This window comes from Lemur catta, chromosome 4 (assembly GCF_020740605.2).
Source record: "Lemur catta isolate mLemCat1 chromosome 4, mLemCat1.pri, whole genome shotgun sequence".
In the NCBI taxonomy this organism is placed as follows: domain Eukaryota; kingdom Metazoa; phylum Chordata; class Mammalia; order Primates; family Lemuridae; genus Lemur; species Lemur catta.
This window is the reverse complement of record NC_059131.1, coordinates 54,612,999-54,631,026: the sequence shown is the minus strand read 5'-3', so window position 1 is coordinate 54,631,026 and position 18,028 is coordinate 54,612,999. Positions and strand designations below refer to the sequence as shown.

The 18,028-nt window shown below is 39.4% G+C and overlaps 1 protein-coding gene across 1 annotated transcript; it reads right to left on the bottom strand.

The window, feature by feature from the left end:
- Positions 1 to 17,488: 17,488 nt before the first annotated feature.
- Positions 17,489 to 17,821, bottom strand: LOC123636451 (small nuclear ribonucleoprotein G-like). Its single transcript, XM_045548883.1, has one exon. It carries the CDS (start codon positions 17,813 to 17,815, stop codon positions 17,621 to 17,623), a length of 195 nt encoding a protein of 64 aa, XP_045404839.1. The 5' UTR covers positions 17,816 to 17,821; the 3' UTR covers positions 17,489 to 17,620.
- Positions 17,822 to 18,028: the final 207 nt, after the last annotated feature.

Below are 18,028 nucleotides of genomic sequence, written 5' to 3'. Positions count from 1 at the left end.
TGACATAGTGACTGAGGTCCAGTCTCCCAGGACTGATGTGTGTCAGGAGAGGAGCAAGTGTACAATGAGTGTTATAAGCCATGAGCACCATCAAGTTCAAAGACATTGAGCTGCACCCTTCCTAAAACCTATAAAAATGAAAAAACATCCCACCCACCCCCTAGGCTATTGGGAAAATGCCCACTTGCCCTCTGAGGTCATTCAGACTTGAGCTGCAAATTCTTATGATGCCTAAATAGAAACCCTGAGCAGACAGAAACATGAAGCAAATTACTTTCTGGGTTTCTTTGGACATAATGGGAAGAGTGTTAGTAGGCTTCTGTGCACAAAACCTGGGTTCTAATCCCAGCTCCACCACTTATATTTATGTGGCAGTACGTAAGTTCCTAACCCCCTCGACTACGTACTCTACTGTAAGAGCCGAGGGCTTCTATGTGCTTCACGGGTTGTTGTGAAGATTAACGAAGGCCTATTCAAGAAGGTGGTCCACAACAGGTGGTAAATAAATGCCTGTTCTTGTTCCTTTTTTAGTGAAAGGAAGCAATGACACAAACTGAGTTAGGACCAATGGCAGACTCTGCACCGCCTGGGCTCAAATGGACCATCCTGGACTCCTCTTACTCCTGCATTTACCTGCATGACCAGGCTCCAGCCTTCATTTAAATAGAATTTGATTGCACCATGGAACCTTCAGCTTGAATATACACAATTTGTTTCCCTCTCTCTCTGCCATCTTAGCCTTTCTTGGCAACCTCCTGAGTAATGCATGACTCCTTAGAAGGCTTAGCTTCATGGCCCCGCCAGCTTTAGCCACACTCGGCAGAAAGAAGGTCATCCATCTTCTCTCCACAGAAACTGTCATGTCCTGGAACACAGCCTGCCTTCTCTGGGTCTGGGCCTCTCACCTCCCAGCCTGACGTCAGCCCTGCCCTCCCTGGGGCTCTGTGGGGACTGAATGGAGATTCCTCAATGAGTCCTCACCTTGGGGTTTTCAATGGCCATCATGTGGGGAGCAAAACAGCAGATGTGTCTGTGGCACCAGCTGTCTCTGATGACGTGGCCTGAGGACCCGCGGGTCACCAAGCCAAGTGCTGAGTTGGCAGGAGTTCCTACAACCACAGAGGCCAGGCCTCCATGAGGCACAAAGAGGAGCATTGTCTTGGCAGCATAAGAGATGATTAGATGAATAAAGCTGGTAGCAGGACTGCTTATTATTACCTGACCTCAGTCCATTCTGTGCCCAAACAGTGAAATATAGGCAATTCATGGAATTCCTTTCCTTCTTTCACAATAATTAGACAACACAAACGATACAAGCCTGTTACCAGTGGTTTTTGCAAATGAATGTCCTACAGACCAAATTTCACATTGACATTTTTCTCTGCATTGAAAAACCATCACTAAGATGTCTTATTCATTTCTTTCTTTTGCTGAGAACTTATATCTGTTCTGACCCACATGACACAAATTAACATATGGTTGAGACAGACTTGTGTACTCAGCTGGGAAACCACCTTAGCTCCTAACAGTGGAGCTGCCACTGAAGGTTCCATGTGACCATCCTGAGCTGAGTCCTCAGACCCCACTGACAACCCTTTATCTTGTGTATTGTCAGCACCTTCTCTCTTCCCAAGTCCTTGGCACCATTTCCAAGCTTTCTGTTCAGCCTCCTTGCTATATCCCAGGAGAGGACCTACCACCCACCTTACTATGATAATGGGAGTGGGCACCTGTGAACTGTTTCCCTTTTCTGCTCCCCACATGAAGACTTATTCACACCCCCTTCTCCGTCTCTCCAGATTCAGAGGATCAGGTGTTTGGACTTGGTTCAAAGCCAACTCTTCCTCTGCATTTCTGATTGGTTGTTTGCCCCTTGCTTCTTAGTCCACCTGTCAGCCTCTCTGTCCTATATCTTCAAACCTCTTCTCCCTACTGACTCTTTCCTTTCATCATATAAGCATGCTGAAGTCTCTCCCATCCAAAAAAGAAAATTAATACAAGATGGCACCATGTAGCTCCTTTCCTAGCTTTCTCCTTCCCTATAAGCCAAGCTGTGAAAAGCAAGTCTATGCATGCTGTCTCTACTTTGTCTCCTCCCATTTATTCTTCCACAGTCAAGCTCCTTGGCACTACACTGCAACCGCTCTGGAAAAGGTCACCAGGCTTCTGGAAGGCTAAATCAGCAAGCTCTGTAGTCTTCATCACATGGTGACCTTTTCTGCAGAATTTGAGTACTTCTGCTTAAAAGTTTCCTTTCTGTTGTTTCCAAGACTACCCTCCCCTCCCCCTGCCTCTAATTGCTCCTCTTCAGGGTTCCCTCCTTGGAACACGGCTCTTCCCTCTCCATTCTCACCCATGTGATCTCTCTCTCTCGCATGGTTTTACTACCGTGTTGTGCTGGGGACATTCAAACAAATAGAACCAGCCCTGGCCTCTCCCCTGTCCTTCTTCACATTGGTCTATACAACTGCTTGGTAGGCATCTCCGTTTGGATGATCTGTAAGCCTCTCAAACTCAATGTGTCTAAACACATCTTTCTTTCTTTTCCTCTTTACCAGACCTGCTCCTCCTTCCATGTCCCCGGTCTTACAACCATATTAGATCCCAAGCCATAAACCTGACAGTCTAGACTCTTCCCTTTCCTTCATTCCCTACATTCAAAAAATCACTTAGTCCTGTCAATTTTATCTACTAAATACAGTTATATGTTGCTTAATGACAGGGCTACATTCTGAGAAGTGTGTCATTAGGTAATTTCATCACTGTGCAAACATCCTAGAGTGCACTTACACAAACCTAGATGGTGTGGCCTATGACATACCTCAGCTGTATGGTATAGCCTACTGCTCCTAGGCCACAAACCCATAAAGCATGTTACTGTGTGGAATACTGTAGGCAGCTGGAACACAAGGATAAGTATTTGTATATCTAAACATAGAAAAGGTAAGTGAAAATACGGTCTTATAATCTTATGGGACCACCATCATATCCATTGCTGACCATCATTATGTGGAACATGACTGTATTCCTGGAATTTGTCTTTTCCTTTCAGCCATCCTGCCACTATCTCTTTTCATCTCTGCCAACAACTTTTGAATTTATTAGATTCCATTTAGGTCATGCTCAAATCCACCTGCCATATAGCACCTAGAACTGTTTGAATAAAATAAAAATCTTACTGTTTCACTTCTCTGTGTGACAGGGACAATATATTGAACTTAAAGGCTTTAAATTCTTACCTGACTTGCCTCTGGGAAGATGGAGTAGATGTACTTTTTCTTATTCCTCCTGCTAATTACAGCTAAAAACCCTGGAAATTATATGTAGAGCAAGCATAGGAAGACTCTGCAAGGTGAAGAGAATGCGGCAGAGCTAGGGACCAGCTAGGGACCTGAGACCCAAGGAACCTGCCATAGCAGTGTCAGAGAAAGCCAGCTAGAACAGAAGTTCCAGCGTTTCAGGACACAATACACAAATGTCGAGGTTTTAACTGAAAATTGCTTATCTGATTTTCTAGAACCAGGAAGATCTCAAACGGAATTTTTTGAAAACCAGTAGAGACCAACATCAAGAGGTCAGAGATGTTAGAATTATTTGAGAAAGATTTAAGAGCATCTGTGATAAAAATGTTTCAATCAGCAATTACAAATATACTCCAAACATATGGAAAAACAGAAAGCCTCAGCAAAAAAATTTAAAAGTCTCAGGAAAGAAAGAGAAAATAAAAACAACCAAATCTAACCTTTAGAACTGAAAATATAATAACTGGAATTAAAAGTTCAGTAGATAGAATCAGTAGAAGAATGAAAGGGCAGAGGAAGGAATTAGTGCTCTGGAAGATAGAACAATGACATTAGTTAATATGGATAAAAAAGAGAAAATAAACTGAAAACGAATGTACACAGCCTCAAGGACCTGTGGAGCTATAACAAAAGATCTAACATTCATGTTACTGGAGCCTTAGAAGGAGAGAAGAAAGAGGACAGAACTGAAAAAGTATTCAAAGAAATAAAAGCTGAAATTTCCCCAAATTTGGGAAGTGACATAAACCCACAGATTTAGGAAGCTGAATGAACCCCTCAAACAACATAAACCCAAAGAAATCTATACCAAAACACATCATAAGCTTTTGAAAACTAAAGACAGAAAAAATTTTTGAAGGCAATCAGATTAAAACCTTACAATAGAGGAAAAACAATTCTAATGGCAGTAGATTTCTTATCAGAAACCACGGGGACCTGAAAGCAGTGGCACAATATTTTTCAAGCGCTGAAAGAAAAAAACCTGCCAAGCCAGAATCTTATGCCCAGCAAAAATATCCTTCTGAAATGAAGGAGAAAACAAGACATTCTCAAATGAAGAGAAAACTAAGAGAATTTGTCACCATCAGACATACCCTGAAAGGATTGCTAAAGGAAGTTCTAGAAACAGAAAGGGAGCAGTAAATGAAGAAATATTGGAACATTAAAAAAATACTATAAGCAAAAATGTGAATAAATATATATTAGGCTTTCATTCTCTTCTTGAGTTTTCTAAATTACATTTGATTGAAGCAAAAATTATAAAACTGTCTCATGTTATTGTAAATGTATGTTGAAGAAATATTGACAATTATAAATGGGGAGGATAAAGGAATGTAAGAAAGGTAAGGCTTCTATACTTCATTCAAACTGATAAAATGAAAACACCAGTGCATTGTGATGTTATGCATATATAATGTAATACCTACCACAACCACTTAAAAAAACTATACAAAAGGAGACATTCAACAGAACTATAGATAAATCAAAATGTAATCCTAAAAAATGTTCAAGTAACTCATAAGAAGGCAGTGGGGAAAAAAAACTAAATAAAAAAAAAGAGAACAAACAAAAAATAAAATGACAAATGTAAGTTCTACCATATCAATAATCACCTTAAAAGGTTAAAATATAGCTGTTAAAAGAGAGAGAGATTGGCAGAGTGAATTTTGAAACACGCTATAACTACTGGAAAGAAAACACTTGAGGCCAGGAACAGTGGCTCACACCTGTATTCCCAGCACTCCGGAAGGCCGAGGCAGGAGGATCATTTAAGGCCAGGAGTTTGAGATCAGCCTGAGCAACATAGCAAGACCTCATCTCTAAACAATAAAAAATAATTAGCCAGCCATGGTGGCACATGCTTGTACTCGGGAAGCTGAGGCAGGAGGATCACTTGAGCCCAGGAGTCCAAGTCTGCAGTGAGCTATGATCATACCACTGCACTGGTATGTGCCTGGGTGACACTACAGAGTGAGACCCTGTCTCTTAAAAACAAACAAACAAACAAACAAAAATACCCCAACTCATTTCAAATATATAATAATAATATAGGTAGACATCAGAGCAAACAAATTTACCAGAGAAAGAGAGGGATATTATATAATGATAAAAGTGTAAATCCATCAAGAAGACACAGCAATCCTAAATACAAACAACAGAGCTGCAAAATATGTGAAACAAAAACTGATAAAACTGAAAGGAGAAACAGAAAAATCCATAACTATAGTTGGAGACTTCAGTACCACCACTCCTCAAAATTTTATAAAACCAGGCAGAACATCAGTAAGGATATAGAATAACTTAACAAAACCATCAATCAAAAGAATCTAATTGACATTTATAGAATACTGCATCCCAAAACAGCTGAATACACATTCTTTTAAGTGCCCACAGAATATATACCAAGATAGACAATATCCTGGACCATAAAACAAATCTCAACAGAAGTAAAATCATACAGAGTGTGTTCTCTGACCACAGTGGAATCAAATCAGAAGTTAAAAACAAAAAGACAATGAGATAATCTCCAAACACTTGGAAACAAAATAACACGGTCTCCAGGGAAATTTTAAAAATATGTTTTCAAACTGAATGAAAATGAACATACAACATATCAAATTCGTGGCACATAGCTAAAGCAGTGCTGAGAGGAAAATGTATAGCACTAAATGCATACAGTTGGGAAAAAAATGAAATTCTCAAATACAAGACTTAAGCTTCAATCTCAAGAACTTAGAATAAAAAGAGCAAAATAAACCTGAACCAGAGAGAAAGAAAAAATAATAAAGATAAGAACATAAATCAATAAACTTAAAAACAGGAAAACAATAAATAAAATCAATGTAACAAAGAGCTGGTTCTTAGAAAAAAATCAATAATATTAACAAACTTCTAGCAAGACTGACAAAGAAGAAAGGAAGAAGACACAAATGACAAATACCGAGAATAAACAAGGAATATCACTGCAGACTCTGAAAACATCAAAAATAAGAGAATACTACAAACAACTCTTCTAATACATAAATTTGAGAAGTTAGACAAAATAGGTCATTCTTCAAAAAACACAAACTACCACAACTCACCCAATACAAAACATATTTGAATAGCCCTTTATCTATCAAGGAAATTTAATCTGTAATTTTAAAACGCCAAAAAAATAAATAAATAAATCACCAGGCCCAGATGATTTTACTAGACAATTCTACCAAGCATTTAATAAGAATTAACACCAATTCTACACAATCTCTTCCAGAAAGTATAAGAGAATAAAACATTTCCCAACTCATTTTATGAAGCGAATATTACTCTGCTACCAAAACCAGAAAAAGACAGTATAAATTTTAAAAACTACAGACCAGTATTCCTCATGGATATAGATACAAAAATTCTTAACAAAATATTAGTAAATGGAATCTAGCAATACACAAAAAGAATTATACACCATGACAAATGGAGTTTATTCCAGGGATGCAAGCAAGGCTGATTCAATATTCTAAATCAACCAGTGTGATCTATTATATTAACAGCCTAAAGAAGAAAAATCACACAATCATATCAATTGTAAAATGCATCTGACAACACTTAACACTCATTTATGATGAAAACTCTCAGAAAAAATAAAAAACAAGAAAAGAGGGGAATGCCTTCAACTTGATAAAGAGCATCTGCAAAACACTTGCAGCTAACATTATCCTTCACAAAGAAAGACCAAATGCTTTCTTCCTAAGACTGGAAACAAGGCAAGGATGTCTGCTCCACTCTTATTTAACAAGTGCTAGAAGTTCTGGCCTGTACAATGGGGTAGGAAGAAATAAAAAGCATGGAGACTGGAAACGAGAAAATAAAACTGTTTCTATTTGCTGATGACATGGTTGTCTACTTAGAAAATCCCAAGGAACATACCAAAAAAAAAAAAAAGTCTTTCTAGAACTAATAAGTGAGTTCAACAAGGTCACAGGATACAATATAAACATACAAAAATTTTATTTCTGTATTCTAGCAATGAACACATGGTCACTGAAATTAAAATATATAATATGATCTATAATCACTAAAAAGATGCAAATCTAATAAAACATGCAGGACTTCTAGACTGAATATTAACATAACACTGATGAAAGAAATCAAAGAAGATGCAAATAATAGAAGAGATATAATGTGTTTATGGATTGAAAACTCCACATAGTAAAGATGTCGATTCTCCCCCAAATTAATGTACAAGTTTAACATGATTCCTATTGAAATCTCAGCAGGATTTTTAAAGATACAGTTGAGATTATTCTATTAATAAGATTTTTGTGGACAGGCAAAGGAACTATAATAGTTTAAACAATTGTGACAAAGAAGAATAAAGTGGGGGGAATTAGTCTGCCCAACTTCTAGACTTATTAAACAGCTACAGTAATCAGACAGTATGGTATTGGCAAAGAGATAGACCACGTGGATCAGTGGAACAGAACAGAGAACCCAGAAATAGACCAACATGAATATTTCCAACTCATTTTTGACAAAGTTGCAAAAGCAATTTAATAGAGGGAAGACAGCTTTTCAACATATGGTGCTGGGACAATCAGACATGATAGACTGAAAAAATGAACCTCTATCTAAGTCTCACACCTTACACAAATATTAACTCAACAATGGATCATGGGCTTAATGTAAAATGTAAAACTATAAAACTTTTAGAAAAAAAAAGCACAGGAGAAAATGTTTGATAGGGCTAGGCAAAGAGTTTTTAGACTTGACCCCAAAAGCATGATCCATAAAAAGAAAAATTGATAAACTGAACTTCATCAAACTTAAAAAAAAATGTTTGCTTGGTGAAAGACCCTGTTAAGTGGGTGAAAAGACAAGAGACAGAGTTGGAGAAAATATTTTCAAATCACATATCTGACAAAAGACTAGTATTCAGAATATATAAAGAACTCTCAAACTCCAACAGTGAAAAAGCAAACAATCCAATTAGAAAATAGGCAAAAGATATTTTTGCAGACCTTGAAAAAATAGTTCTGTGCTTCATGTGGAACCAGAAAAGACCCTGAATAGCTAATGCAATCCTACAAAATAAGAATAAATTGGGAAGCATCACTTTACCAGACTTCAACCTATACTACAAGGCAATAGTAACTAAAACAGCATGGTACTGGCATAAAAATAGAGACATACATCTATGGATCAGAACAGAGAACACAGATGTGAATACATCCTCATATTGCCAACTGATCTTCGACAAAGCGGATGAAAACATACAGTGTGGTAAAGAATCTCTATTCAATAAATGGTGCTGGGAAAATTGGATAGCCACATGTAAACAGCTGAAACAGGATCTGTACCTCTCACCTCTCCCAAAAATTAATTCATGATGGATAACAGACTGAAACCTAAGGCATGAAACTATAAGAATTCTAGAAAAAAATGTTGGAAAAACTCTTGGAGATATCAGCCTAGGTAAAGAATTTATGAAGAAGACCCCAAAAGCAATCACAGCAACAACAAAAATAAATAACTGGGGCCTGATCAAATTAAAAAGCTTCTGCACGGCCAAGGAAAGTATCATTAGAGCAAATAGACAACGTACAGAATGGGAGAAGGTATTTGTATGCTATACATCCAATAAAGGGCTGATAACGAGAATCTATGAAGAACTCAAGCAAATCAGCAAGAAAAACTCAAACAAACCCATTAAAAAGTAAGCAAAAGACATGAACAGAAACTTTTGAAAAGAAGATAGACTAATGGCCAACAAACACATGAAAAAATGCTCAATGTCCTAATCATCAAGGAAATGCAACTCAAAACCACAATGAGATATCACCTAACTCCAGTGAGAATGGCTTTTATCAAAAAGTCCCAAAACAACAGATGCTGGCGTGGATGAGGAGAGAAATGAACACTTATACACTGTTGGTAGGACTGCAAACTAGTACAACCTCTATGGAAAATAGTATGGAGATACCTCAAAGAACTAAAAGTAGACCTACAATTTGATCCAGCAATCCCACTACTGGGTACACCCATAGAATTCTGCAATAAAAAAAAGTAAATGGGCAAAAGATATAGAGAAGCATTTTAATGAAAAGGACATACAGATGGCAAATAAGCACATGAGAAGATGTTTAACATCATTAACTATCATGGAAATGCAAATTTAAACCATGTGAGCTATCACTATACACCTACCAGAATGGCTAAAATAAAAAATAGTGACACTACCAAATGCTGGCAAGGATGCAGAGAGAGGGAATCACTCATACATTGCTGATGGGAAAGGAAAATGATACAGCCACTCTGGAAAAATATTTGGCAATTTCTTTAAAAATTAAACATACAACTACTATATGACCCAGCAATTGCACTCCTAGATATGAATCCTACAGAAACGATGAGCTAGTTTTACACAAAAACTTGTGCACGAATATTTATAGCAGCTTTATTCCCAATAGCCAAAAAATGGAAACATCCCCGATGTCTTTCAAAGGGTGAATGATCAAACACACTGTGGTATATCCTTACCATGGAATACTATGCAGCAATAAAAAGGAATTATCAATACAGACACATGCACCAACTTGGATGAATACAGAGAATTATGCCAAATAAAAAAAGCCAATCCCAAAAGGTTAGTTACTACATGATTCCATTGACGTCATGATCTTGAAATGACACAATTACAGAAATGGAAATCTGTTCTAGATTAGTGGTTGCCAGGGGCTGAGGAGGGTGACAGGTGTGGCTCTAAAAGAACAAGGTAGGGGATGTTTGTTGTGATGGAAATGTTCTTTACTTGACTGTATCCATGATAATATGTTAGGTCCGGAGCCAAGAGAGAGAGACACACACGAAGCCACATATGTAGCAAAATGCTGTTTATTTTGAGCATCTGGGTGCAGATGAGTGAAGGCCGAAAAAGCATCCACCCTGAGAGAGGGGAAAGCCTTGGTTTTTCTAGAGGGTTTCTCAGGGGTGAGTGAGTACCTGGGCCAGAACAGCCACTGCAATAAAATTTTGTTTTTCAAACAACCAATTTCTGGGACCCCTGCGCAGGGGGGTAGCTTCTTCTTTACCACCGGGGATAGGAATGCTGGCTGCAGCTGTCTGTTAGGTTTACAAAGTCCGGGGACTCTCCAGATTCCTGCAGCTATTGTTTTACAAGCCTTAGTTTTCTATTAACTGCATTCCGTCCTATACATACTTTTTGAGTTCCCAGCTGGAACAAACCTAACAATATCATCACTGTAAAATTGTGCTATAGCTTGGCAAGATGTTACCACTGGGGAAACTGGGGACACATACAGGACATTATGCTGCCTTATTTCTGACAACTGCATGTGCATCTACACTTATCTCAGAATAAAAAGTTCCATTAAAAAATAACTAGGCCGGGTGCGGTGGCTCACGCCTGTAATCCTAGCCCTCTGGGAGGCCGAGGTGGGTGGATCACTCGAGGTCAGGAGTTCGAGACCAGCCTGAGCGAGACCCCGTCTCTACTAAAAAAATAGAAAGAAATTATCTGGACAACTAAAAATATATATAGAAAAAAAATTAGCTGGGCATGGTGGTGCATGCCTGTAGTCCCAGCTACTCAGGAGGCTGAGGCAGGAGGATCGCTTAAGCCCAGGAGTTTGAGGTTGCTGTGAGCTAGGCTGACGCCACGGCACTCACTCTAGCCCAGGCAACAAAGTGAGACTCTGTCTCAAAAAATAAATAAATAAATAACTAGAGAAAAAAAATGTCCTTTCTGGTCCTTCTAAGGAGGATTAGTTTCAAGGAAGATGGTTTATGTTTTGTTGACCAGAGAAGTAGATGTGGTGAAATACGAAGAGAACGTATTGTAGTAACGCAGGGTAGAGGGAGAGAGGAAGAGAGAGAGAGAGAGAGAGAAAGGCAGAAAGAAAGAGAGACAGAGGGGCAGAGAAAAGCAGGAAGCACTGGAGAGATTTAGACTGAGAGCACTCACCATAAGAAGTTGATGAGAAATCAAAGTTTGGGCATAACAAGAATTGTTTAGAGAGGATGTTAGGAGGTATTTTTGTATGATATCCTATGGAACCCTCTTTTTCAAGTCTAGAAGAAAACTTCAGAAAGATCTGCACTGCTTATCAATCTTTTTTTTTTTTTCTTTTTGAGATGGGATTGTATTTATTTGGATATGATACCATGACAACAGTCTACAAAGTAGATCGAAACATTTAGGCCATATTTGGTGGGTTTGTCTGGGTTTTCAGCCTGAGCCGTCCTTCAGGTAAATCACACCCCTAGGACTGGGACAAGAATGAGTTTTCAAAATGAGCATCTAGCTGTTATGCTCATGGTGCAAAGGAAGGGAGGATGACTCAACAGAAGTCGTGTGATTCTTGGAAAGTCACCTTCAAAAAGAGGGAAATGATGGGATCTATTCCAAAATCAGAATTAGAACCATGAGGGCATGGAGTTTTCAGGCCCAGATGTGACAAATGGAGAACTCTACTCATGTGGCTTTATGTAAGCGAGGCTCAGAGAGGCTAAAGAAGTCTGTCAGCTGTGCAGAATACTGGGAATCAGTATTTATACAGAACCAACCTGCGTAATACACAATTTCTGCAGATACTGGGAATTTCATGGATGAGGAGGTCAGTGGCAGACATGCCTGGACATGTTCTGAATCCGTCTAGCCACTGGTTAGCAGAGCGTCACTGAAGGACCAGGATCAAGCAGACCACCTGCTACCACACACATCCGGTCTGTGGTTAGACCCCCTCCAATTGCCGCAGGGGGGCTGATCCAGGAGGCTGGAAGTAGAGGAGGTTAAGAGGGTGTGCATGGCCCAGCCCTAGTAATTACTGTGGGCACAAAGCCACAAAGACCGGCTCTGTGGCAGAATGCCCGCCAGCCCTAGAAAGGCTCGACAGCACAGCGGAGACGTGCTGGAATTCAGAGTTCACCACTGCACGCCAAGGGGAAGGGAAGTTGAGAACAGCTTGTGTGGTCAGGACCTAAGAACTTCTGCCCCAGTTCATTCAAGGGCACGGCTAAGTGCAGTCTGGAAAGGCAGAAATAGCCGGCTCAGGTGACCGAGCAACAGTACATGGTCACGTTCATGAGCAAACTTAGATTTCCCCAGAAAACCTGATTTCTTGTGTTGGGGAATCTAATTCAGAAGGAGGGAGAGAAAGCGGCCTCCTTGGCTCCCCTCCCTGCCCCCAGAGAGCTCAGTGGAGCTAAGAGTGGGATTGGGACCGGAAGCAGGATGTGGCCCCACAAGGATGATGCAGGTGTGACTCAGCCTGCTGAGGTCAGGTCCCAGCAAGACAGGTTCCGGTGGGTGGGTCGACCTGATGGCAGCAGCAGATGGCTTTGCATAAGAACACACAGGAGGCAAAAGACCAAAGAGGTGGTGGAAGAGGGTGGGATTTGAGCAGCTGCTGGGAGGAGAAAGAGATCTAAGGTGCATTTTTAGGAAGTATTGCCATGTTCCGTGCCTTGTAGCAAACTCCCTCTTGATGTCCACAATCAGCCACCAGCAAATGTCACTGTTATTGAAAAGGCTAAGCTCATGTAGTGCTTTTATTTTTTTCCTGAAGGTCCCTCTCGCGGTCACTCTGTTGGATGTGCTACTTCTCTGGCTAACACCAATGGGCCCTGCGTGGCCTCTGAAGGTCAGACATCCAAATGTTGTCCTCTCTTGGGCCGGTGAGGCCTGCCCCATGTACGTTCCCTGACTCAGGTGGTCCTCCCCACAGAAAATGTCCCTGGGGCCCCTTACTCTAAAGGCCACTCAAGCCACGTTCTCTGGTATCTACTAGACTGCAGAAATGATCGTGTCTTTGGGGAGCCAGAGGTGGACCGCAGGGTTGGGGTGCAGCTGTCCCACAGGCACTCTTCTCCCTGCTCTGCTGTCTCTCTGCCCCCACCCCCTTTCTCCAGGCTCCATCTGGGCTAGAAGCTCTGTGGGTTAAAAGACTCAGCAAATTTCAGGGTGAGATAATCACCAGGCCCCAATTTGATGGGGATAGGGATGATCCATGTTCTCCTGGGTCACCTTCCCTTGGGCACCTCTAGCACAAGGTGGCCCCATGTACCTCTCCAGCCCCAGCTCCTCTAGTCTCACCTTGCATTTCATGCCCTGGTGCAAAGTGCATGTATTTTCTATGCTCCGTGGGTTTCCACACATCTGGATCCTTGTGTCTTTCTTCCCCTCTGGACACCTGGAAAATGCTCCTCTTGTGAGATCATATCAGGCTGTAGTCCTTTCCCACTCAGACTGGGCTAAGTATCTGCTTCCCCTGCTCCAGTCCCACCCTGTGAACACACATGCTCTTAGCACATGTCTCATTACATTAAAACAGCACCTCTAAGTATCTAACTCTCCCCTACAGACTATGCAGAACACAGAAACTGTCCTCTTGATTTCCATATGTTGTGCCATATGTGACAGCTTCTGACTCACAGAAGGCAGTCAATAAATGCTTGTTGTTCAGACTAAAAAGAAGGGAAAACAAACTAAATCTCTCATCTTTTACAATGAGGGAGTACATACAGTGGACACTTCACTTTGGGGGATACCAGCATCTGACACCTTTGGAGGTTCAAAGAATCAGCCACTGTGGGAGTCTTGGTGGGATCTGAGGCCAGCCTTTCATGACTGAAGTAAAGAAGCCAAATACTTGTCCCCCCAGAGCCCTGGCAACTGGAGCCCAGCTGGATGGCCTAAGTTCAGCTCAGGAAAGCTGTTCGGGATGTGAACCTAGAGGAAGGGAAATAAAGAGCAGAAGCCTGTGCTCTGGGGCAGCGGTCGTAGCAGCACAAGACTCAAAACAGGTGCTCCTAGGTGTGACCTTGGTCTAGCTTCCTGCCGCCTGCCCACTTCCCCAGCCTGGCTCCCCAGGCCTCCCACCAATTCCATAGGATCCACCAAGTACCCTTCCACTCAAATCCTTTTCTATGCAAGTTAACAGACGGCTTCTCTTACTTGGCAGCAAGATCCCTGACTAATATAATACATCTAGTACATGTGTTGATAGATACTAATTTATTTTTGGCCTTGAAAAAATATACATATGTACAAACATATGAAAATACATATTTAACCTAAAGATATACATAATCTAAATACATATTTATTTATGTATATTTAATCTGAACATAATCTGTAGTAGAATAAAATGAGATACAAAGCTTGCAAATTACTAAAAAGAAATCAAATAAAAGTTAGTCAATATACCAAAAGATAGAAAAGTAGAAATTCATGTAAACATAAGATTAAAGAAGTTAGATCAATATTATTAGTTATAATAATAAATGCACTGGGCTACACTCCCCCTTTGAAGCAGAAGAGCTCTCAAAATTCAAAAGGATAAATTCAACACTACATAGTAGATTCTTGAATTGGCTCTCCCAATTTCCATTCCATCTTCCTTCTATTTGGAGAGGTTGTAAAACTAAAAATTACCTTTTTCAAGGCCTCCAAAATGAGGATGCTAAGTGTAAAGTAGGTTGGGCTAATAAGAGGCATTTGAGGGAGCTTTGGCAGGTAGAGGTGAAGTGAAGGCCACCTTCCTGCTGGTGGTTGATGGGAAACAAGTTTGGACAGACAGGACCATTGGCAGTGGCCAGACCAGCATGTCTGGTCACCAGCTTCCAGGGGGAAGAGGCAGTGGTGCTGGCAGCAGCAGCGATAGCTTTCTGCCATGGGCAGCAGATGTGCTGTGAACTTGGAATCAATAGTCCAGTGGAAGCCGCCAGTCTCTTCACTTCCCTAGCCTCTCCTAACACTTCTGTAAGCACCTAATTCCCTGTATTAAATCCCTTTATGCTTGAAATACATAAGGCAGTTTCTATTTCTTCCACAGAAATCTGAGTCATATATATTGTTTAAAAAAGGTAGGCCTAAAATAAAGTGACCCATAAGCTCTTTCTTTAAAAGGATGAACAAAAATATAGTACATAAATGAAAGCAAAACAAAGCAAAAACTAAAGTAGGAATAGCAATATTAATATTAAACCAAAAAGAATTCAAGAAAAAAACATCATATAGAATATCATATCAATACAAGATGCACATCACAAGAAAGATAGACTCATGAATGCTTAAGTTCTGCATAAAATAGCAGCTAAATTTTAAAAATAAAATCTGGTCAGGCCCAGTGGCTCACACCTGTAATCTGAAAACTTTGGGAGGCCAGAGAGGGGGAGGATCACTTTAGGCCGGGAGTTTGAGACCAGCCTGGGCAACATAGCAAGACTGTGGCTCTACAAAAAATAAAAACTGGGCATGATGGTGCATGCCTGTAATCCCAGCTGCTTGGGAGGCTGAAGTAAGAGGAGCACTTGAGCCTAGGATTTTGAGGTTGCAATGAGCTGTGATTGTGCCACTGCACTCTAGCCTGGGCAAAAAGACAGGGAAAAAACCAAAAAAATTGTCTCTGGGAAAAAAACAAAAAAATCTTAGAAAGCAAGAACAAGAAGAAATTGATAAGACCATAATCTTAGTGGTAACATTTATCATTTCTTTCATAGACTTTGATGAATCAAATGGACACAAAAGAATTAAATAATCAATAAGCTTTGCACTATTTACAATGCACAGCTACTTTATATTCCTTTAAAATGGCCCTGTGACATTTATAAACTAAGATAATACATTAGACCATAAAAGAAATAGTAGTAGATTCTTAGATATAAATTCTCTTTAACCTTAATCTAATAATACAAAAAATTAGTGAGAAAAATATTAAATAGTAGAATACAAATACCAGGAAATTAAGCAATGTTCTTCTAAATAACACTCAGGTAAAAAAGGAAATAAAACATAATTAAATACTGTTTTGAAAATAATAATAATGCCAGATTTCAAAATTTCTGGCAGATGACAAAGTTAGACTCAGAAAAAAATCATATTCTAAATCATTATTATTATTATTATTTTTAAAAAGTAATAATGAAAATAAGTGTATTCATCTCAAGAAGGAAAATTTTTTAGTATAAAATAAATGTAAAGTAAAGCTGTTAAAAGATATTCATATAATGAAAGCAGAAATTGATTATTAATTGAAAAACAGAAAAGCATCATTAATAATTCAATTCAAACTGGTTTTTGTAAAAAGAAAAACAATACCAAAAATAAAAACATCCTATGTGATGATTTTCAGGGAACAAAAGACAAAAGCAAAAAACAGTAAATTAAACAACTCTTTAAAAATCTAGTGAAAAAGGGAAGGAGAGAAAAAACTACACTAGTGTGTTTGAGGATCTTGATGAAGGGTTTGGACCATAATCCCAAAAGATACAATCCTGGATGCCATAATCTCAAATGTTGAAATCCCAAAAGATCAAATCCCTAAAGCCTAAAATCCCTAATATCTAAAATCTTGAAAATCACAATCACAGAAATAGTTGCATCATGTTAGAGGGAACTATTACCTCATTATTATCTTTATTTGGAAATTAAGTATGGTTTAAATGACTGCAGTTACAAAGCTGAGTGCACACAATTACCAATCAAAGTGACATGTGTTCATACATTTCCCATTCTGACCTATTTATGAGTTTTTATGAATGCAAAAAAATGTTATTATTGACCATTTTATAGTGTAAAGTTGCCTATGAAGTGTTTCATAGTTTTTGTATGTTTCTCAAATAAATCCCCTTTAAAACTGTAAATAAATGCATTTTAAATAATTTTTAAAATTATTTTTTCCAGAATTATATGTTTGGGATTTTGATCTTTTGGAACTTCCACATTTGGGATTATGGCACTCAGGATTGTATCTTTGGGGATTAAGATAGGCTTCCTTTGAGGAAATGGAATGATTTTCAAAAGAACATGTAAGTTACCAGGATGAGCATGTTGGCTCATGCCTGTAATCCTAGCACTCTGGGAGGCTGAAGAGGGAGGATCGCTTGAGGTCGGGAGTTCAAGACCAGCCTGATCAAGAGCAAGACCCTATCTCTACTAAATATAAAAGAAAAAAATTAGCCGGGCATGGTGGCACTCGCCTGTAGTCCCAGCTACTTGGGAGGCTGAGGCAGGAGGATCACTTGAGCCCAGGAATTTGAGGTGGCTGTGAGCTAAGCTGACACCATGGCACTCTACCCTGGGCAACAGAGTGAGAATCTGTCTCAAAAATAAATAAATAAATAAAAAGGAAAATGTAACTTACCAAAATGAACTCAATAGGAGGTAGAAAACCTGATTACATTGCTTTTTTTTTCTTGACTATTACAAAAGTTTATTTAACAAAAAGTTTAATATGAAAATGTACATGACCCGATTTTGATGCCATAGTAAAAACAAGACCTTTGGAGAGGGGACATGGATTTCTCTGCTGAACGGCCATTATTTATACTCGTTCCAGAGCTTCTAACATGATGATACTATTTCCCCATATTACCACCTTTCCAATATTGTTCTGCTGCCCACTAGTTGCCCTCTCCACACATTCATCTATCACAAGATTCATAAAGGGATCAAATCCCCACAACATTCCTTGGACACATCTGCCACCAGTTAATTTCAATGATGACTTCTTGTCCATAAATTTTTGAACTTGGAAGCGTGAGCTTTCCTCATGGTATCTACTCTGCCAGATCAGACATGACTATACATTACTCATTCTTAAAGACATTTTAAAAGTTATGAAAGAAAACTTCTAGTCACAGGGTTTGGATGATTTACTGGATGCCTCTTGGGCACTGCTTGGAGTCCTATTGGCCTCAGCTCTTGTTTCACCCACAACAACTATGGCTAC